The sequence below is a fragment of the Cygnus olor genome, chromosome 10 (assembly GCF_009769625.2).
Source record: "Cygnus olor isolate bCygOlo1 chromosome 10, bCygOlo1.pri.v2, whole genome shotgun sequence".
Classification (NCBI taxonomy): domain Eukaryota; kingdom Metazoa; phylum Chordata; class Aves; order Anseriformes; family Anatidae; genus Cygnus; species Cygnus olor.
Window position 1 is genome coordinate 9,310,770 of NC_049178.1, and position 23,297 is coordinate 9,334,066.

General features: G+C 68.6%; 6 protein-coding genes across 6 annotated transcripts; 4 read left to right on the forward strand and 2 right to left on the reverse strand.

Annotated features, from left to right (window-relative positions):
• Positions 1-420: 420 nt before the first annotated feature.
• PARP3 (poly(ADP-ribose) polymerase family member 3) lies at positions 421-4,259 on the forward strand. Its single transcript, XM_040568905.1, has 10 exons — positions 421-962; positions 1,163-1,288; positions 1,551-1,742; positions 2,163-2,298; positions 2,486-2,712; positions 2,827-2,973; positions 3,129-3,206; positions 3,367-3,544; positions 3,708-3,854; positions 3,940-4,259. The coding sequence occupies exons 1-10, from the start codon at positions 774-776 to the stop codon at positions 4,107-4,109; spliced, it is 1,590 nt and encodes a 529-aa protein (XP_040424839.1). The 5' UTR covers positions 421-773; the 3' UTR covers positions 4,110-4,259.
• A 686-nt stretch (positions 4,260-4,945) lies between these two features.
• LOC121075522 (probable G-protein coupled receptor) lies at positions 4,946-7,371 on the forward strand. The gene is made up of 2 exons (XM_040568908.1): positions 4,946-5,060; positions 5,360-7,371. The coding sequence occupies exon 2, from the start codon at positions 5,482-5,484 to the stop codon at positions 6,709-6,711; it is 1,230 nt and encodes a 409-aa protein (XP_040424842.1). The 5' UTR covers positions 4,946-5,060; positions 5,360-5,481; the 3' UTR covers positions 6,712-7,371.
• Positions 7,372-7,390: 19 nt separating this feature from the next.
• PCBP4 (poly(rC) binding protein 4) lies at positions 7,391-12,795 on the reverse strand. Its single transcript, XM_040568907.1, has 13 exons — positions 12,529-12,795; positions 11,412-11,510; positions 11,189-11,212; positions 11,076-11,108; positions 10,667-10,783; positions 10,429-10,560; positions 10,099-10,227; positions 9,877-9,951; positions 9,678-9,722; positions 9,371-9,446; positions 8,985-9,037; positions 8,646-8,815; positions 7,391-8,308 (listed from the first exon to the last, which is right to left on the reverse strand). The coding sequence occupies exons 1-13, from the start codon at positions 12,772-12,774 to the stop codon at positions 7,993-7,995; spliced, it is 1,515 nt and encodes a 504-aa protein (XP_040424841.1). The 5' UTR covers positions 12,775-12,795; the 3' UTR covers positions 7,391-7,992.
• A 914-nt stretch (positions 12,796-13,709) lies between these two features.
• LOC121075524 (protein ABHD14B-like) lies at positions 13,710-14,934 on the reverse strand. The gene is made up of 3 exons (XM_040568910.1): positions 14,571-14,934; positions 14,175-14,416; positions 13,710-13,969 (listed from the first exon to the last, which is right to left on the reverse strand). The coding sequence occupies exons 1-3, from the start codon at positions 14,776-14,778 to the stop codon at positions 13,787-13,789; spliced, it is 633 nt and encodes a 210-aa protein (XP_040424844.1). The 5' UTR covers positions 14,779-14,934; the 3' UTR covers positions 13,710-13,786.
• A 736-nt stretch (positions 14,935-15,670) lies between these two features.
• ABHD14A (abhydrolase domain containing 14A) lies at positions 15,671-17,447 on the forward strand. Its single transcript, XM_040568909.1, has 4 exons — positions 15,671-15,949; positions 16,060-16,175; positions 16,400-16,635; positions 16,821-17,447. Exons 1-4 carry the CDS (start codon positions 15,741-15,743, stop codon positions 17,001-17,003), a joined length of 744 nt encoding a protein of 247 aa, XP_040424843.1. The 5' UTR covers positions 15,671-15,740; the 3' UTR covers positions 17,004-17,447.
• LOC121075520 (aminoacylase-1-like) lies at positions 17,316-22,430 on the forward strand. The gene is made up of 15 exons (XM_040568906.1): positions 17,316-17,583; positions 18,084-18,209; positions 18,674-18,738; positions 19,180-19,284; positions 19,358-19,452; positions 19,630-19,706; positions 19,955-20,044; positions 20,255-20,311; positions 20,430-20,503; positions 20,734-20,783; positions 20,988-21,132; positions 21,215-21,283; positions 21,367-21,446; positions 21,707-21,767; positions 21,847-22,430. The coding sequence occupies exons 1-15, from the start codon at positions 17,316-17,318 to the stop codon at positions 22,009-22,011; spliced, it is 1,527 nt and encodes a 508-aa protein (XP_040424840.1). The 3' UTR covers positions 22,012-22,430.
• The last annotated feature ends 867 nt before the right edge of the window (positions 22,431-23,297 follow it).

Below are 23,297 nucleotides of genomic sequence, written 5' to 3' on the forward strand. Positions count from 1 at the left end.
AAACACAGCTTCGGCACAAACATGGGTTTTGGTTCCTCGGAGGCTGTTTTCTGAACGGCACCGAGGGGGCTGCTGCCCGGAGGCGTGCTGGCCTGCCTGCTGATTCCGCTTGTCCTTGGCTGCTGCCTGCTTTTTTGGGGAGAGTGAGAAATTTTGGCAAGGGCTGCCCCCTGCACCGTTCCCCTCCCCTCGCTCCCCTTGCTGCCCCCAGCACCCACTGCGAGGAGGGGAGAGGACGGCACAGGTGGCGAGGGGCTGTCCGAGCCCCCCCGAGCCCCAGCACCTCGCCCTGCAGGGCGCTGCGCTGCGATTTGGGGGGAGGCATTTCGGGGGAGGGAGGGCAGAGCTTGCTTTCCTGCGGGCACAGGGCTCGGGGACCCTCTGGGGCACGCTCCTCTTGTTGGGGACCCCGGTGCCCCCTCTAGGCGAGGGGCTGGGCAGGGCTCCTTGGGCTTTCCCTGCCGCTCCAGCAAACTCTCTCCCTCGCCCAGCTCAGTTCGTGGCACCAGCAGCTGTGGTTCCCCGCAGTGAGCCTCCTGCCTGGGGAATCCAGGATCTCCGGGGCACGGGGGTGCCGTGGGGCTCGGCCCCCAGCCCCAGCAGCTTGAGGGGAGCCCTGCAGTCCCCTCCTCCCGCCTGGCCAGGCTCCCCGGCTGTAGACGTAGGGCAGGCAAGGCACAGCCCAGCCAGACTTTCCCGGAAGGGCGCTCGATATCCCTCACGTCCCGCAGGCTCCTGCTCGGAGGCTGAAGCCCCAAGGGGGCAGCTTGCCTATGGGCCCCAAGCGCCGAGCTCCCCCCGCTCCACAGCCCCCACGCGGGGGCAAGAAAGCAAAGGGGAGGGAGGAGGAGGAGGAGGATGCCTGGAGCTCCACGCTGGTTGCCCTGAAGACGGCCCCCAAGGAGAAGCCCCCAGCCACCATCGATGGGCTGTGCCCCCTGGGAGCAGGGACGGGAGCACAGGTGAGTGTGGGGTGGGGGCACCCGGTGCGTGTTGGAGCTGGGGAGGGCGTGCGAGGGGCGGGGAGGGAGCCCCTGCCCTGCTGGCACGGGGGCAGCCCCGAGTCCCCTTGCAGACCCCCCCCGCCCCCAGCTCCGCAGAGTGCCCCTCTGCCCCCCAGATGCCACCCTGGTTGCAGCCCCAAGCCTGCTGCCTGCTGTAGGTCTACGAGGACTATGACTGCACCCTGAACCAGACCAACATCAGCGCCAACAACAACAAGTTCTACATCATCCAGCTGATTGAGCACAGCGGCGCCTACAGCACCTGGAGCCGCTGGGGACGCGTGGTGAGCCCATCCTCCTGCGGCCGTCCCCGCAAGGGGAGCCGTGCTCAGGGTCCCCCAGGCGGCTAGGGAGAACCAGGTGCTCCCTGCCTGCTTCCCCATCCCACCTTCCCCGTTCCGAAATGAGAGAGTGAGTGGCTTTGCCACAAGCCCTCCTTGGGGGTGGGGGCATCAAGGACATGTCCCCAGGCTATGTGACAGCTCAGCAAGGATGTCAGGCACCCGCGGTTCATGCTTGGTGCCCCTGACGCTGCGTCTGCTCCAGGGGGAGGTGGGCCAGTCCAAGCTCACGCCCTTCGCCTCTCTGGAAGCTGCCAAGAAGGACTTTGAGAAGAAGTTTCGAGAGAAGACCAAGAACAGCTGGGCGGCACGGGAGAGCTTCGTGGCCCAGCCGGGGAAGTACACGCTCATCGAGGTGCAGCCGGGGGCCGGGCAGGAGCTGGAGGTCACCGTCAGGGTGAGCGGGCAGCCAGGGCATTGCCCGAGGGCAGTGGTTCTTCATTGAGAGGGTGGTTGTGCACTGGAACAGGCTCCCCAGGGACTTAGTCACTGCACCAAGCCTGTCGGAGTTTAAGAAGCATTTGGACTGTGCTCTGAGTCATATGGTCTGCATTTTTGGGTAGACCTGTGTGGTGCTAGCAGTTGGACTCGATGATCCTTGTGGGTCCCTTCCAACTCGGGATATTCTGTGATTCTGTGAGTGAGAGCTGAAGCAGCCCACAAGCAGAGATTTGGGATGATGGGTTGAGATGGGGTGGGAGGGGGCATGCCTCTCTCTGGAGCACCGTGGGCATCTGGGTGGTGTTGGTCACGGCAAGCGGGCAGAGCCTGCCCACAGCCTCTCTCAGCTCAGCGAAGCTGGGGGCTGCACCTGCAGGCAGATGGTGTGGCCGGGGAGAAGGTCTCCAAGCGGCGTGTGCTGCCCTGCACCTTGGACAAGACCACGCAGGACCTGGTGGCCCTCATCTTCAGCAGCGACATGTTCCGGGACGCCATGAAGACCATGAATATTGGTAGGAGGTGCCGGGGGGGCGGGGAGGGCCCCAGCTGGTTGCGGCAGAGATGCTGGTGGTCTTCAGAGCGTCCCCTTGGGCAGCCGGGACCACGGCGATGCTGGGAAGAGCACTGAGGGAGGAGCAGGGCTGGGGGGGTGCCTGTCGTGGAAAGGGGGGTGACAACATCCCCTCTGCCCCTGTCCAGACGTGAAGAAGATGCCGCTGGGGAAGCTGAGCAAGCAGCAGATCACACGGGGCTTCGAGGCGCTGGAGGAGCTGGAGGCGGCGCTGCGGGAGCAGCCCGCCCGGGCCGCCCGCCTGGAGGAACTCTCCTCCCGCTTCTACACCATCGTCCCCCACAACTTCGGGCGGGCACGGCCGCCCCCCATCGACTCCCCCGACCTGCTGCGTGCCAAGAAGGACATGCTGCTGGTGAGATGCCGTCCGGCCAGTGGCGAGTGACATCCGTCCCCGTGGGGCAGGGAGGCGGTGCCATGGCAGGGTCCCTGGTCCCCCGTGACCGCGTCCCTTCTCGGTCCCTGCCAGGTGCTGGCTGACATCGAGGTGGCACAGAGTTTGCAGGCGCAGAAGGCGGAGGAAGAGGAGGAGGAGGTTGCCCACCCGCTGGACCAGGATTACGCCCTGCTCTGCTGCCAGCTCTCCCTGCTGGACCCGGCCTCCCGGGAGCACCAGGTGCAAAGATCCCCACGGGCACGCAGGGACCACGGGCACTGCGGGGAGCCCGGCTGTGCACAGCCCTCCGAGTGCCACCTCCTTGGCGGCGTGACAGGGACATGGCTGGATGGCTGCCTGCGGTGACACCGCGTCCCTGTCTCCCTTCCCGGCAGCTGATCCAAAACTACGTGGTGCAGACAGGGAACAAGGCCCGCATCCTCAACATCTGGGTGGTGGCCCGAGAGGGGGAGGTGAGAAGAACGAGCTGCTTGTCCCCACCTGGGAAAAGCCCGGCTGTGCCCCTGGGACTGGGCTTGGTCTGCAGGAGACATCTCTGGTCCGGGGGGGTCTTGAGCTGGGGCAGCCCCACGTCCCTTGCCCTGGCCAGCCCTTAGCTCCACATCTCTCCAGGACAAGTCCTTCAAGGCCCACGACCACCTGGAGCATCGGCGCCTGCTTTGGCACGGCACCAATGTGGCGGTGATCGCGGCCATCCTCAAGAATGGGCTGCGCATCATGCCCCACTCGGGTGGGCGTGTGGGCAGGGGCATCTACTTCGCCTCTGAGAACAGCAAGTCTGCCTGCTACGGTGAGCATGCCAGGCCGATGGGGATGCCCGTGGGGTTGGTGCAAGCCCAGATCCCCGTGCCACCCACTGGGCTGAGCCCCTTCTGTGCTGGGCAACAGCTGGGTGGGACTGCTGGTGCTGGCGCCATCACCCCTTTCCCATCCCTTCCCTTCTCTGGTGGCAGTGGGCTGCACAGCCCAGAGGGTGGGCATCATGTTCCTGACGGAGGTGGCCCTGGGCAAGCCGTACCGCATCACCTGCGACGACCCCACGCTGCGCCAGCCGCCTGCCGGCTACGACAGCGTCCTGGCCTGTGGCCGCACCGAGCCAGGTGAGACTGGGGCACGAGGGGCTGGGGGCATGGGGCGGACGGGCTGGGTCTCGGGGCTGATGCGGTGCGGGGTCTTCTCGCCCAGACCCCGCGCGGGATGAGGAGGTGCTGCTGGATGGGAAGAAGGTGCTGGTGTGCCAGGGCAAGCCCATCCCCATGCCTGCCTACAAGGAGTCCTCCTTCAGCCAGAGCGAGTACCTCATCTATCAGGAGAGCCAGTGTCGGATCCGCTACCTCGTTCAGCTCCGCTTCTGAGGGCGCCTGGGCTCCTCGCATCCCCCTCCTGGCAGCGGCGGTGCCACAAGCCTGGAGCGCAGCGCTCTGGGCTCTCCAGTCATTCCACCGGGGTGAGGGACGGAGGGGCCCAGCCTGCTCTGGACATCAATAAATCTGCCGTGCCTCGTGCCCAGCGGTGCCTTGCTTTCCTGCCGGGTGCAGAGGGGGCACCCTGGCTGGTGTCACCCTGCAGCGTGGGTGGCTCCGGGAGGGCCACAGCCTGTCGCAGCCACCGGTGTCGGCAGACTTGAGATGAAATCCAATGGCTTGGCCAAGCAGATTGCCCTCGTCACTGTAGCCGGGCTGGTGCCCACCACCGTGGTGTCAGGGCTGCAGAGGGGATGCGGACGAGGGAGACGTGCTGCTGTCCCTCTGCATTGCCCACGCGTGGAGGGGCCTGTCCCCATGTCTGCAGCGCCTGCCCTCCCTTTGGTGCCGTGCCAGCCACATTGGCCCCACCAAGCCCCTCTCCGTACCCTGAGTCCCCCCAGGAACATGTCCATGTCCCCACGGAGACACCTGGCTGTCCCACCCCGATGCCCAAGTGACATCCCCCTGCGTGGGGGACACCCTCCGATCCCCCTCCTCGGCGTGCCACCCTCCCACCCTTTGCTGTGCACTTTGCTGAGGGAAGGGCCCCACGGGCTGGGGACCCTTGGGTCCCCCCTGCCGTGGCACCCGCCGGCTGCTAGGACCCAGCAGCTATCCCCATGGGACCGCTGCTGCCAGCGGGCAGGCAGAGCCCGGGTGTGACAGCCGGTGCCATCCGCGGCAGGCAAACACGATGACTAACGGGTGACAGCCGCGGGGAAGGGGGGACCAGGGGGGGACGTGGCCTCCGGGAGCCCCAGTCCCGCCGTGGGAGCAGCGCCGGCGAGGAGGAGCGGCCCGGCGGTGAGGGGAGCGTCACCCATCTCCCGAGGAGCAGAGGTGTGTGGGTCCCACGCCGCCACCCAGGGACCCCCGGCTGTGAGGAGGGGGACCCAGAGCGGGGGTTGCGGGGATGGGGCACGTGGGGTTTGCTTTGTCCCTCGTGGGCAGGGGGACAGGGTGGCCGTCAGGTCGGCCGGGGTGCCAGCGGGTCCCGGCAGTGCCAGCTGTTTGCTGCCACCTCCCCAGGCACCTCTCCCTGCTCCAGCATCTCCGGGGCGTTCTGGAGACCCTCCATGGGTTTCTCCACGGCTCTTCCTTGTTCTGCTCCTTCTCCTTCACAACCCTCTCCCCAACAGGCAAGGGGCCTGCTCATAAGAAGACAGTGGCCATGGCTGCGGTGGGGCTTCCCTCCAAGGGAGGCAGGAGAATTGTCCCTGTGACACGGGCACCAGAGCTGCTGGCTTAGTCCTCGGGTGGCATGGCGAGCCGGGTGGGGCCGAACACCACAGACGGCCTCGAAGCACCCCCCGTCCCAGAGCAGTCCGCTGCGCAGGAGGTTGTCGGCCTCCTCTGCATGGTGCTGCTCACCATCACCGCCTTGGTGGCCAACATAGTGGTGATGGTCGTCATCCTGAAAACCCCCCTTCTCAGGAAGTTCATCTTCGTCTGCCATCTCTGCGCGGTTGACCTCCTCTCTGCCATTTTCCTCATGCCCCTGGGGATCATCTCCAGCTCCTCCTGCTTCGACAGGGTCATTTATAGCATTGCCGAGTGCCAGGCCTTGATATTCCTGAATGTCTGCTTCATCAGCGCCTCCATCCTCACCATCTCCATCATCAGTGTGGAGCGGTACTACTACATCGTCCACCCCATGCGGTACGAGGTCAAGATGACCATCAGGCTGGCGGTGGCCGGAGTCGTCTTCATTTGGGTCAAGTCCGTTCTCATCACTGTCTTAGCGTTGGTGGGCTGGCCTCAAGACAACGGGGCCACCAGTGCAAGCCGGTGCACAGTCTACTGGAGCCCCGGGGCCCACAAGAAGGCGTTTGTGATCATCTTCAGCATCGTCTGCTTCGTCTTGCCCACCATCATCATCTTTGCTGTCTACTGCAGCGTGTACCGAGTGGCTCGGCTGGCGTCCCTGCAGCACGCGCCCATGCCGGCACAGGCGGCTGTCCCGGGGCACCGCTCCGGCTCTGCTGCCAGCCAAGTGACCATCGTCACCGCCAGGAACCTGCCGCTGCCCAGGCTGATGCCCGAGCGCTTTTTGGGAGGCCACAAGGCCATCCTCACCTTGGTCCTCATCGTGGGACAGTTCTTGTGCTGCTGGCTGCCCTTCTTCGCTTTCCACCTGCACTCCTCCGTCACCGCTGGCGCGGTGGGCGGTGGGCACGGGGAGATGACGGTCACCTGGATCGCCTACTCCTCCTTCGCCATCAACCCCTTCTTCTACGGGCTGCTGAACCGCCAGATCCGGGAGGAGCTGGCCCGGCTCTGGCGCAGCTGCCTCAACCGGCCCCTGGGCCAGGAGCTGTGTTTGTCCGTCTCGGAGGCCTCCGTCCAGGAAAACTTCCTGCAGTTCCTCCAGCGAGCAACGTGCACGCTGGAAACCCGCTCCAGCTGCATCGGCCCCAGCCCCAGGAACAGGCTGGACCAGAGCAAGGTGGGCTTCCCCATCCCAGGGCAAGTTCCTGAGGAGAGCGGCTGAGGAGCAGGGAGCCCTGTCCCACCACGCCGGGCAGGGCCTGATCAGCCCTCTGGGACCCAGCCCCTTGGACCTGGGGGGGTCTTTGTCCAGGTTTTGCCTCCCCTCTGAGCTTGCGTGGTGGAGGAAAGTTTCCACACCAGATTTCGTGAGCCTTCATCTCCCTTCTGCACGCTGGGAGCCGCCAGCACGGCCCAGCTGCGTGGATGTGGGACACGGGAAGCTGAGGGGCTCCCACACGGACCCCCCATTGTCCTGTGGGACCCCTGCCAGGGCGCTCGCAGCAGGGAAGGAGCGGGCCCCCCTGCACCCTTCCCCGGCCCAGCTAACACCACTAACACCAGTAACACCAGCGCTCTGGGCGGCAGCTTGGGGACCCTCCCTTGGGGCGGGGAATCAGGCCCCCAGCACCTCCTCTCTTGAAAGAAAGGAGTCAGGGACACTGAGGGGACGCTGGGGGGACACATTGCCATCCAGAAGGGGAGACCCCCCTGCCCCCGTACTAACTGGGGGAAAGCTGTCCATGGCAGGGAGGGGGCTCTGGGAAGACTTTCAGAGAGCTTGAGACCAAGGGCCAGCACCCCTGGCCACAGGGCCACCACTACCCCTCTGGTGTCACCCCCAGAACTGGGGGTGTCTCCCCCCGGGGGATGGAATTTTTTTTTTTCACCCATAAATTTTATCTTTTTATTAAACCATTGATAAGTTACAAAGGAGGAAAAATATAGACTTATATATACAGCATTTCCAAGCCAGCAGGCTCTCGGAGGGGGTTGCTGGGAGGGAGGTGACAGCCACAGGGCAGCCAGGGGAGGGCCCCCCCAACACAGCCAGGGGATGGGGGACCCTAGAGAGCCCAGGCAGCCCCTCATCAGCAGGATCTGGCCTTCAGGTGCAGCCCACGGGGCCAGGGATGGCAGGAGAGGGGCAGCATTGTGGGCAGGGGCATGGGCAGGAGGGCGAGGGACACAGGACAAGGGACACCTGGCACTGGGAGGGTGGCCCCCCTGATGGGGGGCCCCTCACCAATACCAGGGGACATGTAGGAAAGCTTGGGGGGGGGGTGGGAGGGAAGAGGGGGCACAGTGCTGCCAGGACGCGCATCAGAGCAAACCCTTTGCTCCAGCAGGCATCGACCCTGGGAGCGCCATCCCCTGGGCATGGGATGCTGGGGTGGGTGCCTGGCAGGGGCTGGGGGACAAGGTGGCGGGCAGGGGGTGTCCTCGGCAGGGGGTGGCCCCAGGACCCCCCCCCTTACCCACCCGCGGAGGGGCTCAATAGGGCTCAATAGGGGGAGAACTTCTGCCGGTCAGCTTTCTTGGTGCCGTTGGCCGCCGAGATCTTGGTCGTGTAGGTGGCGGTGCCGCCGTTGGCACCCGCCACAGAGGACGGGGACAGTGCCAGGAAGGAGACCGGCTTCAGGCCGATGAAGTTGGAGAGGGAGAGGGCGTAGGGGGTGCCCAGCAGGGCCGGCGGGGCGGCAGCCACAGCAGGCAGGGCTGCGCCGGAGCCTGGGGCGAGTGGCTGGGAGAAGCCCACGCCGAGGTCCACGGAGCCAGGGCCGGGTGGCACCTGGGAGGTAGATTTGGCCGTCTCTAAGCTGGGGGGGGGGGGGGCAAGAGGGAGGGATAGGGTGGTGAGGGGCACGGTGACAAAGGGGGGGGGGGGTCACCTGCCTGCTGTAGGGCATGTAGACCCCACGCCCCATCCCTTCAGGCACGGGTCCCTGCGGCGCATCCTGGGCACCCCGCTGGGGCAGGGGGGCTGAGACCCTGCGGGGCCCGGGGCCCTGCCCTATTGTCTCAGGACCTCAAGATGCCCACCTTCACGTGGAGGGGGTCCCCAAAAGCTGCGGTGCTGGGAGGTGCCACTCTTGCAGCCAGCATCCCCCCCATCCCCCCTCCCCCCCGCTGCTTTTTGGGGGGTGGGGAGCTTACCAGGCGGTGATGAGGTACTGAGCCAGGGTGATGCTGACGGGGGACCCGGTGATGGTGACGTGCCGCTCACTGGAGCCCTCGGTCTGGTTCCCGATCTTGATGTGGGCGCCCGACATCTGCCGGATCTCGCTGATCTTGCTGCCGTGCCGGCCGATGATGCAGCCGATCAGCTGGGGGGGGGGGCAGAACCAGGCTGAGCGGGGCCGGGCGTCCCGGGGGAAAATCGGGACTTTGCGAGGCCACGCTCTGCTGGAGCAGGGAGCTCCCAGGGGCTGCGGAGGGGGCACAGGTGGGTGCAAGCCACGGCCCCCCCACCCCGGTCCCAGGACCCACACGTACATCGTTGGGCACCAGGAACTCCTGGGAGCTGCTCTGCGAGCTGGAGTCCAGGCCTGGAGGGAGAGGTGGAAGTGTTAAGGGGGGTCTCCAGCAGCCCTGTGCCCCCCAACCCCATGCTGGCCGTGGGGACAGACCTGAAGGAGCCGTTGGGAGAGGCTGTGGGGAGGATGAGATGTGGGCACTGGTCTCCTGCCATGAGGCTGGAGGGCTCGGGGCAGCATGGGCACCCCAGGAAACCAAAAAAAGGGTCTTGGGGTGGGGAGGGCATACCAAGGAGGTGGGACAGGGAAGGGCACAAGGGAGAGGGACCCCCTTGCCCTTGCCAGGGCCAGGAATAGGTCAGAAGAGGCATAGCCCCCCAGTGCCCAGCCCCAAGGGGAGCTCACCTGGCACCATGGAGGGTGGGTGGCCCAGGGACGTGAAGGGGACTGTGTGCCCCGACAGCTGCTGCAGCTTCGTGACCTGCCCGGGTGTTGCGAGGAGACAGAGGCGTCAGGAGGGCAGGGGTGATGGCAGAGCCCCCTTATCCCTCAGGCCGGACTCTGGCACCCGTGCAGCGCACAGCCCCTTCCAGCTGGGGGCTGGCACACACCTCGTCCCCACGGGGACATCCCCCAGGGTCCCACCTGTGCCCCAGCACAGGGGACAGGGACGGGGCTGCAGCCCGTGCGCCAGGGGGTGGGAAAGACTCACCTCTGCTGGAGAGACCCCACCGTACTGCCCCTGCATGGAGAAACCCTGGGGGGGACGATGGGTGTCAGCTGGGGGCCACGGGGGGACCCCTGCCCGCACAGACAGGGGACAGCAAGAAGACCCCCGCCCCCAAGCCCCGAGCCCACCAGAGCTACCCCTTGCTGGCAGAGGCTGGGCCCCCCCGCCCCGAGCCCCTTACCTGGTTGGCAGAGAGCAGGATGGTGCCCAGGGAGAGGCCAGGGTGGTAGGGGATGGTGGCCCCCTTCGGAGGCGACTGGAAAGGGAGGGAAGGAGGTGGAGGGGATGAGATGGGGTCGGGCGCACCCCCCCCCCGCCCCCCAGCACCTACTGCCTCCCACATCGCCGGCAGGCTGGGCAGGGGTGCTCCCACGGGCTGCCGTGCCCGGGGCTGGGTGGATACCTCCAGGATGACGGCGCAGATCTGCCTCACGCACTGGATGATGGTGTCCGGCACCCCCGAGACGGTGACAGCGCGCTCAGTGGAGTTGGGCAGGAGGTCGCCAGCCACCTGCACCTGAGCCCCTGTGCTCTGGGGAGGCAAAGGGGGCTGCTGGGGGGGGAGGGGGGGTGTTCGATGCCTCTCGCTCTCCCCCCAGCCCCTCCCGGGACCTTCGTGGGGCCCGTGGGGTGATGCTGTGCTCCTGCATCACTTCTCGGGGAGCGCGGTGGCACCTGAGCCGTGGGGCGAGCGACGGGGCCTCCCCCCGGGGCCTGGCCTCCCCAGCCTCACCTCCCGGATCTCTCTGATCTTCGCTCCGGCCTTGCCGATGAGCGAGCCGCACTGGCTGGCGGGGATGACGAGGCGCAGCGTCACCGGCGCTCTGCCCGCCGCGGCCCCCTCGGCGCTCCCTGCTCCCAGGTCCTGCGGAGGCGAGGGGGGGGGGGACACACGCCTGGCGTTGGACCCCCAGGCATTGGGGGGAGGGGGGGGCTCCCGGCACCTTGCTGGGGAAGGGGGGGCTGCCCACCTCCTCCAGCTTGAAGGCGATCATGGAGACGGCACGGAAGACAGCATCGGTGGAGCCGGTGATGGTGGTGATGCGCTCGGGGCAGGACCCCTCCGAGATGGTGATGCGTGCGCTGCTCTGGGGACGGTGGCGCGCCCTGTCAGGGGGGCCTTGTGCTCGGCCAGCACGGGGGGGGGGGGGCAGCACGTTGCAGGCCCTTGGGCTTGACCTCCCCCCTGGCAGAGAGCTCACCGGGGGCTTCATCCTTGATGCTGCCCCCCTCCGGCTTTTCCTTTCCCTGTGCCCCCGGGCTCTCCCCATCCCACCGCCCCGTGCGTCCAGCCTGAGGTGCCCGGGCTGGGCAGGGACCCTGCCAGACGGTGGGAGGCACCGGGACAGAGGAACCCGCAGCTGCCCGGTACGCCCTTACCTGCTCTCGTATCCTCTTAACCGTCTCTCCTTTCTGCGGGGAGAGGAACAGGGCCGGTGGTCAGGGCCAGGAGCCCCCAGGGCCAGCAGAGCCCAGGGCCCCCCAGCTCTTACCTTGCCGATGATGCTGCCGATCTCCTGCGGGAGCAGAGGCCAGGGCAGCCCCGTTAGTGGGCAGCGCCCCAGCCCGGCCCCGGGGACACGCAGCTGGTGACACCGGGGCAGAGCTGGCAGGGGCGAGGAGAGCCCGGGCTTAGGATGGGGGCAAGGAATCCTCCTGGAGATGCTCATCCCCAGGGGGGTGGGCGCTCCAGCACGGCCCCCCTCCAGCAGTTACCTTGCCGTGCATGAGCATGCGCAGGGTCAGGGTGATGCTGACCTCCGGCTCCTCGGGGCCACCCTCCGCGCCGCTCGCTCCGTCCGGCGATGCCATGGCCTGGGGGACTGGGGGGGGGGGGCGGGAGTCTCCTTTGGGGGGGAAGCCGGGGACTTGACCGGGGTACATCCCCCCTGCCACCACACCCAGCTGCCAGCACCGGGGATGCAGAGGGGTGGCCTGGTGCGCTGCGGACCCCTGGGCGGGTGGGACCAGCCCCGCTCTGGCTCCTGTCCATAGCGGGGGGGGGTGTGGGGGGGGGAGACCCAGACTCTGCTCCCCCCCCCTCCCCCAGAAGAGGAGAAACCGAGGCAGGGGCCGGCTGCCTGCAGGGAGCGGGCTGCGGGAGGGGGTCCGGCTTTGCACGCCCACCATGCCGAGGAGAAACCGAGGCCGCCGCGGCCCCGCGGCACCCCCCCCCCCCCCCCCAAGCAGCACCCCGGCCCGGGGGCGGCTCGTCCCCGCGGTGCCAGCAGGGGAGGGGACAGCAGGGGAGGACAATCGCCGCGTGTCCGGCCGCGGGTGGGCGGCCCCGGCTGGCTGCCGGCGGCGATGCCAAGCGGGCTGGGAAACAAAGCACCCGTGTCGGGGCCGGGCCCGGGGGGGGGGGGGGGGGCACGGCTATTTCGGGGGCTCTGCCAGGGCTCCCCGCCGACCACGGCACATCGGGGAAACGGGATTTTTTTTTTTTTTTTTTTTGGGGGGGGGGTGTCTCTGTACCCCTGGGTGAGCGGCAGCGGGGACCCAGCGGGGACAAAAGAGGGGACACGGGGGCGGGGGGGGGGGGGGGGGGAGTGTCCGTGTCCCCCCGCCCGCCGGGGGGAGGGAGGGAGGGAGCGGCGGGGCCGGGGGCTGGGTGCCGATGGGCACCTCCCTGTCCCTGTCCCTGTCCCTGTCCCTGTCCCCTGCGCGGCGTCGGAGCTGCCAGCCCCGAGGGGGGCAGGAGGAGGTGGTGGCGGGGGGGGGGGGGGGGGGGACACGACAGGGCGGGCACCCCCCCCCGCCCCCATTTCCCAGAAGGAAACGTCTGTGCCGTCCGTCCCCCCCCCCCCCCCCCCGGGTGCCGCCCGTCCGGTACCTTTCCGTGCGCCCGGTGCCGCCGCCGGCCCCGCTCAGTGCCACATGCTGCCGGTGCCGCCGAGTGACACCCGGGGCAGGGACAATGAGCCGCTTGACGGGCTCGGGCCAGGCTGGCAGCCCCGGCCCCCACCCCGGCCCGCTGGGGCCCCCCTCGCTCTTCCCCTCTCCCACATCCCTCCCTCCGGGATCCTATTACAGCGGATAAGAGACACTGAAAGGAACAATGCACCCTGGGTAAGGCCATCTGCCACCGCTGGGGACATTCCTGCCCACCCCCCCCCCACCCCCCCCCCCCTTGGCTCGCACATCGCCCCTCTTTGTAATTGCGTTTTGTTTCCTGGAAGCCGATCAGCTGGCAGGGCTCAAAGGGCTCAAGGGCACCGGGCGGGCAGGGCCGGGGATGGCGGCCGGCACCCGAGGGCCCTCCGGCACCCAGGGGTGCTGCTGGGAGCACCCTGGAGCCCGTCTGGACGGCGGGAGAGGGATGTGGTGAGGACCCCCCTCACACCATGCCGGACCCACTGAGGGCAGCAGGGTGCTGGGAGGCTCCTGCCCCCCGCCCCGCGCCCCCAAGCAGGTGTCCCCAGCGCGGGCGGCCGCACGCTGCCACCCTGCCGGTGTCACCCCCCGCCCCTGCGGCCCCACTAAATCCTCCTGGGCCCTGGCGTAAGCAGCTAAAGCCCAGGCAGGCTTGGAGGGGGAGTATGGAGAGCAGGGGGGCTTGGCACCCTGCCGCTGGCCCCATCTGCACCCCGAGCGGCCGGCTCAGCAGCTCCAAGGGGGGAAAGGCAGGTGGTGGGCACGGTTTGTCCCTCCGTCTGTCCGACCAGGCGTCTGTCTGGCCTCCCCGCCCCTCCATCTGTTCACGGCAATAAATCCCCTGGGTGCTTGAACGCGCTGCTGCCACCGTGGGCAGGGGACAGCCAGGGCTGGCAGTCACCTTTTAAGCCCCTTCGGATTACCCTGGGTGTGGGTGCGCGGCCAGAGGGGTGGGAAGAGGAAGAGGAGGAGAGGGAGGAGGCGGAGGAGGCCGGGACACGGGAGCAATGCCCTGTGGCCAAACACCCGGATGTCCTGGCCCTCCTCGGTGGCTGTCACCTGATGTGCATAACACGGTGGCCATAGAGGACAGTGGAAGGCGAGGTGGGAACCGGGGAGAATGAAGCAGGAGGGCAGCAGCAAAGCTCGCATCTTTATTTGCTCCTGGTGGGGGGGGTGGTGCCAGGCTCCCCCGCTGGCCCCGTGCCCCATCCCGCTCACTCCAGCTGCTGTAGGAAGGCCAGGAGCCCGCGGTGCCACTCCTCGGGCTTGTCCAGGTAGCAGGCGTGCCCGGCGCCCTGCAGCACCAGCACCTGGTGCTCAGGGAGGTGCCGCAGGTTGTTCAGGCTGGCCTGGCCCAGCTCCACGTCCTGGTCCCCGTACACGATCAGCGTGGGCGTCTGCAGAAGGGAGCACACTGAGGATGAGGCAGGGAGATGCTCGCTCTCCTCCGTGCCCACCAAAGCATCGTGTGGACGGCAGAAGCATCTCCGATCTCTGTCCCCCGGGAGACGGGAGATGGGGACGGGGAGGGAGATGCTCCCGGCCCAGGACGGAGAGGAGATGTGCTCCTGCCCCCCTCCTCGTGCCCCCCATCGCCCTTACTTTGATCTGGGCGTACTGCTCCACCGGGAACTTGTCGGTGCAGATGGGTGCCACGGGCACGTAGGCTTTCACCAAGTGCCCGTGCTGGAAGAGGAAGGGCAAGGAGTACATGCCGCTGAGCGAGGGGCTGACCACCACGGCCGGACCGAGGCTCAGCGCCTCCGCGACGGCCTTCAGGAAATCCCCTGGCACCGGCTGCCCCACAGGCGCGGGGGCCACGGCGTCCTTGGAGCGCCCCAGCCCTGTGGCGCGGGACAAGAGCGGGACGTCACCCAAGGGTCCGTGTCACACGTCGCCCGCGGGACGACGGGCGGCAGCGGCGGCTCGGGGCCCGCCACCGGGCACCGGGCACGAGCGGCCTCCACCTGCCGGTGCTCGGCGCCGCCCGCGCCTTACCGGGCAGGTCGATGGCCACGGCTCGGTGGCCGGCGTCAGCCAGCACGGCCAGCGTCTGCAGCTGGAGCCAGGTGTCGGAGGAGAAGCGGATGCCGTGCAGCAGCAGCACGCTCAGCCGCGGCGCCCGCCCGCCCGGTTGGGCCTGCCGGTAGAAGAGGCTCTGCCCCGCCGCAGCCACGGTGCCCTCGGTGAGCTGCGGGGCGGCCATGCCGGGGGGCCTGGGGGCTCGGCGGCGGGGCTCGGCTCCCCGCTTCCCCGTCCCCCCGCTCCTTTACCGCCCTCCGTGCCCCGCTCCGCCGGGACAGGCCCCGGGGCCAAAGGGCGGCGGGGGCGGAGAGCGGCGGGGCCGGGCGGGGCCGCCGGGGCGAGACGAGCGCCGCCGAGCGCTACCCGAGCCGAGCCGAGCTGTGCCGAGCGCAGCCGAGCGGAGCCGAGCCGAGCGGAGCCGAGCCGAGCCGAGCCGAGCCCAGCCCAGCCGAGCGGAGCCGAGCGGAGCCGAGCCGAGCGGAGCCGAGCCGAGCCGAGCCGAGCCGAGCCGAGCCCAGCCCAGCCGAGCGGAGCCGAGCGGAGCCGAGCCGAGCGGAGCCGAGCCGAGCGGAGCCGAGCCGAGCCGAGCCGAGCCCAGCCCAGCCGAGCGGAGCCGAGCGGAGCCGAGCCGAGCGGAGCCGAGCCGAGCCGAGCCGAGCCGAGCCGAGCCGAGCCGAGCCGAGCCCAGCCGAGCCCAGCCGAGCCCAGCCGAGCCGAGCCGAGCCCAGCCGAGCGGAGCCGAGCCCAGCCCAGCCGAGTGGAGCCGAGCGGAGCCGAGCGGAGCCGAGCCGAGCCGAGCCGAGCCGAGCCCAGCCGAGCGGAGCCGAGCCCAGCCCAGCCGAGCGGAGCCGAGCCGAGCCGAGCCGAGCCGAGCCCAGCCGAGCGGAGCCGAGCCCAGCCGAGCGGAGCCGAGCCCAGCCCAGCCCAGCCGAGCGCAGCCCAGCCCAGCCGCGCCGCGCCGCCCTCCGCGCCCCATCCGGTCCCTCCGGGCCGGGCGGGGGCAGCCCGCGGGCTGGCACCGAGGGGGACCGGGGGAGCGGGGGGCCGGGCCTGGCTGCGCCGCCGCCGCCCCTGCAGGCGGGGCCTGGGGCCGCGAGGAGCGGGGGTCCGGAGGAGCGCGGGGGCTCTCCCCGCGGCGCTGCCATGAGCCGCAGCCGCCCGGCGCTGCTGGCCCTCGGGGCGCTGCTCGCCTGCGCCCTCGTCCTGCTGCTGCCCGCCGCCCGCCGCCGCCCCCCGGCCCCGGGCCGCGGCGCCCCGGCCAACAGCACGGTGCGGAGGGGGACGGCGGCTGGGACCGACCCCGCCGTCGCCTACCGGGAGGCAGCCGGGCCCCGCGCCCCCGGCCCCGGCAGGTGGGTCGCGCCCGCAGGCTGGAGCCCCGTGCCCCGGGGGCTGGCGGCCGCCCGGTGCTGCGGGCGCGGCCCCGTGCTGAGCCCCTGCCCGCGTCTGTCCCCTGCCGCAGGCCGGACGTCCTGTTCCTGCACGGCCAGGCCTTCACCTCCGCCACCTGGGAGGCCTTGGGGACGCTGGCGCTGCTCGCCGGAGAAGGGCACCGTGCGGTCGCGATAGATCTGCCCGGTAGGACCGCGGGGCTGCGCTCATCACGGGCCGTGAGCGGGCTCTGGCGCTCTTTAGGGGGCTAGGGCTGGGCTGTCCCCGCGGGGTGTCGCCCGCCCAGCCACACAGACCCCGTGTGACACTGCCTGGCGCTTCTGGGGCTCGCGCTAGTGCCCGTCTTGACCAGCTGAGCCTCAAGGGCTCCCAAGCCTCGACGCCAACCTTGCACCCTTTGCCCACGCCAGGCTATGGGGACTCGCCCCCCACGGGGACGGTGGCCACGCAGCAGGGCCGGGTGGCCTTCCTGGAGCGCATCGTGGAGGAGCTGGGCCTGCGGAGGCCCGTCCTCGTCAGCCCGTCCATGAGCGGCCGCTTTGCCCTGCCCTTCCTCCTGCTGCGCGGGGACCGCCTGGCGGGCTTCGTGCCCATTGCGCCCGTGGGCACCCGGGACTATGCCGTGGGGCAGTACCAGCAGGTCCAGGTGAGGTGGCTGAGGTCGTGGAGGATGGAGGTGCGCTGGGTGGAGATGGGGAGCTGTGCCCCCAGCTCGGGGGGCGCTGGGCTCTGCCCTCCCTCAGCTTTCCGGAGGCCTGCAGCCTCCTGAGGCGACGGGTAGGGATTGGCATCTCCCTCCCTGACATCCCGTCTCTCTCCCCTGTTCTTCAGACGCCCACCCTGATCCTGTACGGTGACCGTGACACCGGCCTGGGCCACCAGGCCCTGCAGAGCCTCCGGCACCTCCCCAGGCACCGTGTGGTCGTGCTGCCTGACGCTGGCCACGCCTGCTACCTGGACAAGCCGGGGGACTTCCACCGGGCGCTGCTGGGCTTCCTCGGCCAGCTGCAGTGAGCGATGTCCCCACGGAGCGGAGGATGGCGGGGTGGTGGCGCCCTGCTTTGTCACACAGCTGGGCCGTTCGTCCCCGTACCATGCTGGGCGGCAGCGTGCCCGGCCCTGAGAGACAGCAGGGAGCTGGGGGGATTCTCCGAACAGCACCCGCTCTGCAGCAGCACCTGCCCGGGATCCAGAGGTTCCACGTCGCTTTGCCGAATTTTGAGAGACGCCACGGGGCATTCCCAGGGGGCTGCCCGCTGTCCTGGGCAGGTGCCCCCGGTGTCCCCCTCCCGGGCACCATGGCTCTGAGCGCCGTGGCTTGGGGTGATGGGGACGGGACGGGACGCGGCCGTTGTCTTTTGGGGTGCCCCCAAGGGGGCCGAGAACGTCGCCTGGAGGGGAGGGGGGACAGCACATCTGGGGGCGACACGCGAGGCCAATAAACCGATCTGCTCCGGGCTCCGCTCGCCTCCCCGAGCGCTTCTTTGGACTGAGCGGCGGGCACCGGGCTCCCGGCCCGGGGGCGGAGCGGGGCCGGCCCGGGGGGGGGCGGAGCGGGGCCGGGCGGAAGCCCAGCGGCGGCGGCAGCGCGGAGGTAGGGCCCGGTGCAACGGGGGGCCGGGGGCCGGCAGCGAGCGGCGGCCCCGTGCCCGTGCCCCTCTGCCCTTGTCCCCACGCCGCGCCCCCATCGCGGGACCCCCCGGCCTCGCCGCCCCGAGCGCGGTGCCCCCCTCCCCCCCGCTCCCTGCCCGTGCCCCCGTGCGCCCCCCCCCCCGCCGCCGTAGCCTCGGTCCCCTTTGAGCGCAGCCCCGCCTTGCAGCCCCCCCGCCCGCGGTATCCCCCTGTGCTCCCGCTCCCCTGTGTACCCCCCGCATCCCGTGTGCACCCCCTCTGCTGGCCGCCCCGCACCCCTCCTGTAGCCCCCCGCAGAAACCCGCACGCCCTCGGCCACCCGTGTTTTCCCCGCACCCCCGGCCCCTTTCCTTCCCGGGGGCATTTCTTGCACGCCAGGGCGAACTTTGCCCCACGCTTTTAATGACAGCGGACTTTGGATGGGGTGGTGGGTGATTAACCACCCCCTTGCTCTTCCCCCAGAGCTCTGCAGCCCAGGAATGGCACCTGGGAAGCCAGGGAAGAGTGCGGGGGCCTCGGAGGACCCCTCGGTGACGCTTTTCCGGGAGTACCTGCGGATTGACACCGTCCACCCCAAGCCTGACTATGGTGAGGAGGGGACGGGTGGGACAGGGGGGCAATGCAGGCGGCAGGGCTGGTGGCACGGCTCCTTCCCTTCCACCAGTCTTTGGACTGGCCTTTGGACCCACCTGCCTGGTTCCTTGGGCCAGGGCTGTCATGATCCAGGTGTAGGGGAACACAGCTGCACCTTATCTCTGCTGGTGCCCGTGGTTTGGGGCCGTTGCAGGGATTTTCTTCCTCCTGTGGCATGGGAGACCCACGGCCCAGCCTCCCCTTTCCATGCTGCCCTGGCTCCGGGACAAACGTTTGCGTTACCCCTACGTACCTCTCTCTCCCGTTAGTATTTCCAGCCTCCCACAAAAGTGCATCAAGATGTTTGTCTCAGGACACCTGCAGGCGATGGGCTCACATGCTGAACTTTGCCTTATGCAGGGCACTGCCACCCTTGCTTTGTCCTGAACTCGCTCCCTTCATCTTTTTGTCGTCCCCAGATGCGGCCATCCAGTTTTTGGAGCGCGTCGGCACCGACCTGGGCTTGGCCAGCCAGAAAGTGGAGGTGAGCGAGGCAGCACCGGCCCTGCTGCCACTGTGCCTGTCCCATCCCAGCCTGGCCGTGGGGCTGTCCCCTCCTCACCACCCAGGAGATGGGCAGGAGGTGACTTCCCTGCTGCTCCTAATCCTCTGCTGACCCGAGTGCTTCCTTAAGCTCCTCTTGCAGCCTGTATTTCTGCCGGTCCCCGCTGACCTTTATGGCCGGCTGTGCTATGATTAGCCGGGGACCGGGCAGGGTGATGTTGGCTGAAGACGTCCCTCATGCCTGGCTGGCACAGGGGACACAGAGGGGCTGGGAGCCTCCCCTCAACTCTATCTGAATTGCAGCCAGGAGCTTGTGGCTGCTCATGGCCACAGCCAAGGGGCTCTGCTGAGGGGGCAAGTGTGCCCCAACCCACCGGGTCCCCCTGTCCCCACCCTAGTGACATCCTGCCTTTGCTTGCAGGTGTGCGAGGGCCGTGTGGTGCTGGTCCTCACCTGGCTGGGCACGAACCCCCGCCTGCGCTCTATCCTGCTCAACTCTCACACCGATGTCGTGCCGGTTTTCGAGGTACGGGTACGGGGCAGGCTGGGCACAGCGGAGAAGGCGCGCGGCAGGAGGTCATGGCCGTTGTTCCCTGCAGGAGCACTGGACCTACCCACCCTTCGAGGCTGTTAAGGATTCGCAAGGCAACATCTACGCCCGGGGTGCCCAGGACATGAAGTGCATCTCCATCCAGTGAGTGGAGGGCTCGGTGCTGGCTGGACACGGCCTCGGGGCAGGGCGGGAGAGGATGCTGCCTTCCCTTGGTGCTGAGACGGAGCAGCATGCGGGTGCCACCTGGCTGGGGTGGCCCAGGGGACGCCAGCCCCTCTCCTTGCACCCAAGCACCCTTACACCACCCCTTCCCCACAGGTACCTCGAGGCCATCCGAAGGCTGAAGGCAGAGGGAAAGTGCTTTGCCCGCACCATCCACCTGACCTTCGTGCCTGGTAAGTCCCCAGGGAGTGCCCTCTGGAGGGGACAGGGTGGGCTGGCAGCCGGGTGACACTTTGTAGCTCCTCACAGTCTGGCATGGGAGACTTCTGCCTACCTGCTCGGATTTTGGATTCTCCTAGCTCAGGGCTGAGGGGGTGCCCAGCTCTGAGGACAGCTGGTGGCAGCCAGGCTGGTGGGGAAGGAGGGCCCAGGGGTGCTGGGGTGGGGGACGCCTTTATCCCCACCAGGCTTCTCTCTGCAGATGAGGAGGTGGGCGGACACAAGGGCATGGAGATGTTCGTGCAGCGCCCGGAGTTCAGAGCGCTCAACGTGGGCTTTGCCCTGGATGAGGGTGAGTGGTGGCAGGGTTGGCCTGGGACCCCAAGGGGATCTTTTCTCGTCTGGCACCCCCTGCACGTTGGCATCACCCCCCAAGGCAGGGGCACCCAGTACGGCCTCTGGGGTCCTACTGGGGCACCCCAGCCAGTGACCCCCGCAGTGCCAGCCTCCTGCACCAGGGCCGTGTCTGTGCCCCTCTGACACCTTTCTGTGCCCACCACAGGCTTGGCCAGTCCGTCCGACACCTTCAGCGTCTTCTACGGTGAAAAGAGCCCTTGGTGTGAGTAATCACGTACCCACCATCCTGTCCCTTGCTCTGCTGGGTGCTTCGGCATCGGGATGCCGGGTACACCCTGGGCTTCTGCTCAACGCCTCTCCCTCGTCCCCCGTGGCGGCAGGGATCAAGGTGAAGTGCATGGGCAGCCCCGGGCACGGGTCCCGCTTCATCAGCAACACGGCGGCCGAGAAGATGGTAAGTGAGCGGGGACAGCGGCGTGCCCTGCAGGGGACCCAGGGGTGGGAGCACCTTTCAGGGTCCCTCTTGGGATGGGCACCTGGCCTGTGTTTGGGAGCTGCTCTTGGGGCTGGGGATGGGAGAGTGGGGCTCCTGCAGGGCGCCCTGGGCTGGAGGGCTGGCTGGGGCATGGTGCCCCCTGCCCAGCTGGTCCCGGGGGCGCTTAACCCGCGTGTTTTCCTCCCCAGCACAAAGTGATCACCTCCTTCCTGGCCTTCAGGGAGAGCGAGAAACAGAGGTAGGACATGGCCACGGGGTGGCATCAGCTTTGCTTCGGTCCTTGGAGGCGCCCTGCCCTCTCCTGGCGTCTCGGGGACCTGAAGTGAGGCTCAGATCCAGCACCGTGTCCCTTTGCCTCGGTTTACCTGTGTGGGGGTGGTGGCAGGGTGCACTTTCACTCCTCCTCCAGGGACGGAGGGTGACTCTCCCCTGTGTCCCCGAGGCTCAAATCTGACACGAGACTGACCCTGGGGGACGTCACCTCGCTCAACCTGACCATGCTGGAGGGGGGCGTCTCCTTCAACGTGGTGCCCTCCGAGATGGCCGCCGGCTTCGACATCCGCATCCCACCCACCGTGGACCTCAAGGTGGGCACGGTGCTGGCCCTGCCAGGGGGGGTGGGGGCTGGGGGTGCCCCCACTCACACCCCTCCTTTGCTGTCTGCTGCAGGCCTTTGAGAAGCAGGTGGCCAGCTGGTGCCAGGCCGCTGGGGATGGTGTCACTTATGAGTTTCACCAGGTGAGGGCTCGGGGATAAAGGGCTCAGCACACTGTGCCCGTCCCCCCCTTGCAGTGTGCTCACCCCTTCTCTCCATCGCTCAGAAATGCATGGACCAGCACATCACCTCCACCGAGGAGTCTGACCCGTGGTGGAAAGCCTTCAGTGGGGTCTGCAGGGACCTGTGAGTAGTGCCGCCAGGAAGAGAGAGACGGCGGGCACCTGGGGGACATCCTCTGGTCCCCAGGGCGGGGGGGTCCTCTGGCGTCACGGCAGGGTTGGGAGACTGCCCTTTGCTACGCCAGCATCTCGCCGTACCCCATTTCCCCTGGAAAGGAGAGGATTGAGTGTCCCGCAGGGCTCATGGCTTAGGGACCTTTCTGGCTTGTTTTTGTGGGACCCGGCTGCCCCTGTGCCATGCTGACACCACGTCTCGCTTTACAGGAAGCTGCAGCTCAAGCTTGAGATCTTCCCAGCTGCCACTGACAGCCGCTACATCCGAGCAGTGAGTGCTGATGCCAGCCTGCCTGCGTGTCCCTGGTGCTTGTCCCAGCCCCATTCTCACCCCGCTCTCCTGTCCCCAGGCAGGACACCCAGCCATCGGCTTCTCGCCTATGAACCGCACCCCGGTGTTGCTGCATGACCACAACGAGTTCCTCAACGAAGATGTCTTCCTGCGGGGCATTGACATCTACGCCCACCTCCTGCCTGCCCTGGCCTCTGTGCCCCCGCTGCCCGCCGAGGGCTGAGCCTTTAGAAGGGGACAGGGACAGGACGGGGGGATGCAGAAGATGCCGGTCAGCGCGCCAGGGAGCCTGCAGGCATCGTGCCACCTTTCTTAAGTGTCCCTCTACTGTGGCTGTGCAAAGGGCTGGCCTGATGGTGACACGTGTCCTGGCTGTGCCCTCGAAGGCTGGGTCCGGCCATTCCTAGGCACCACGCTGAGGACCGTGTCCCCTTGCCCACGTGTCAGCGCAGCCCCAGGCACCTCCTGCCCCGTGCCACCCCAGCCACTGGGGCTTGCGTGTGCCCTGGGCTGCGTGCCCACGGCTCGTCCTGCTTCCCTGCCCGCTTTCAGGGGTGCTGGGGACGTGCCACCCAGCCGGTGCCTCCCTGTCCCCACCACACAGATTCACTCAATAAATCTCCTTGGTAAGCAAGGCCAGGAGCAGGGGGGTCTGTCCGTCTGTCCAGGGGCAACTCTAGCACCTCGGAGAGGCCGGGCACGGAGGATTTTTATCTTCCCCTGCTTCACCTGGGTTCATTGGGCTGGGGAGGGGGAAGGGGCTGCGCTGGCAGGAGCCTGCCCGGGCAGGATCCGGCTCGGCCTGGGGCACCGGGGCGGGGGGCAGGAGCAGCTGGCGGTGCTGAGGTTAATCCTGCTCCTTTCCTATGGGATCTTCCCAGGGTGGCTCCCCAGGACCCTCGGGGCACGGAGCGATGGGCGAGCCTGGGCAGGAGCCTCTGCCCGTATCTGCCAGAGGTGCCTCGGGGCTCGGATCTGCTTCTTGCTCCCATCCCCGCCCCGTGCTGTGCCCCAGCACCCAAGGTGCTACGTTCGCTCCAGCTTCTTGCTGTGCCTTCCCCCCGTGCCAGGGGCTCGCCGAGCTGAATCGGGGCGGTTTTGGGCAAGCTGGGGCTGGCTGCGCTGCAGAGCTCTGCACGCACCGCGGGGTCCCTGCGGGCTGCTGGGTGCGAAGGGTTGGGGGCATGGCAGAGGGGTCGGGGTGCCCGGCCCGGGGGCAGGCGGTGGGGGCTCAGTCCCCGAGGTCCCCTCCCGTGCCCCGCTCGCCTCGTGTCCCCGGCTGGTGTGGGACCAGCCGTGCTTGGGGAGGGGAGCACCGTCCTCGCTGTCCCTCGTGGGGACAGGCCGGGGGGGGGGGGGGGGGGACCCGCCTTCCCCCTCCTTGCTCCGTGTCCTCGAGCTGGGGGGAACCGAGGAGGGGACCCCGGGGCTGGGCAGCTGCTGCTCCCCGCCGCACAGCCGGTGCCAGGCGACACTTGGGAGGGGGGGGGGCCGAAGCAGCGGGGACAT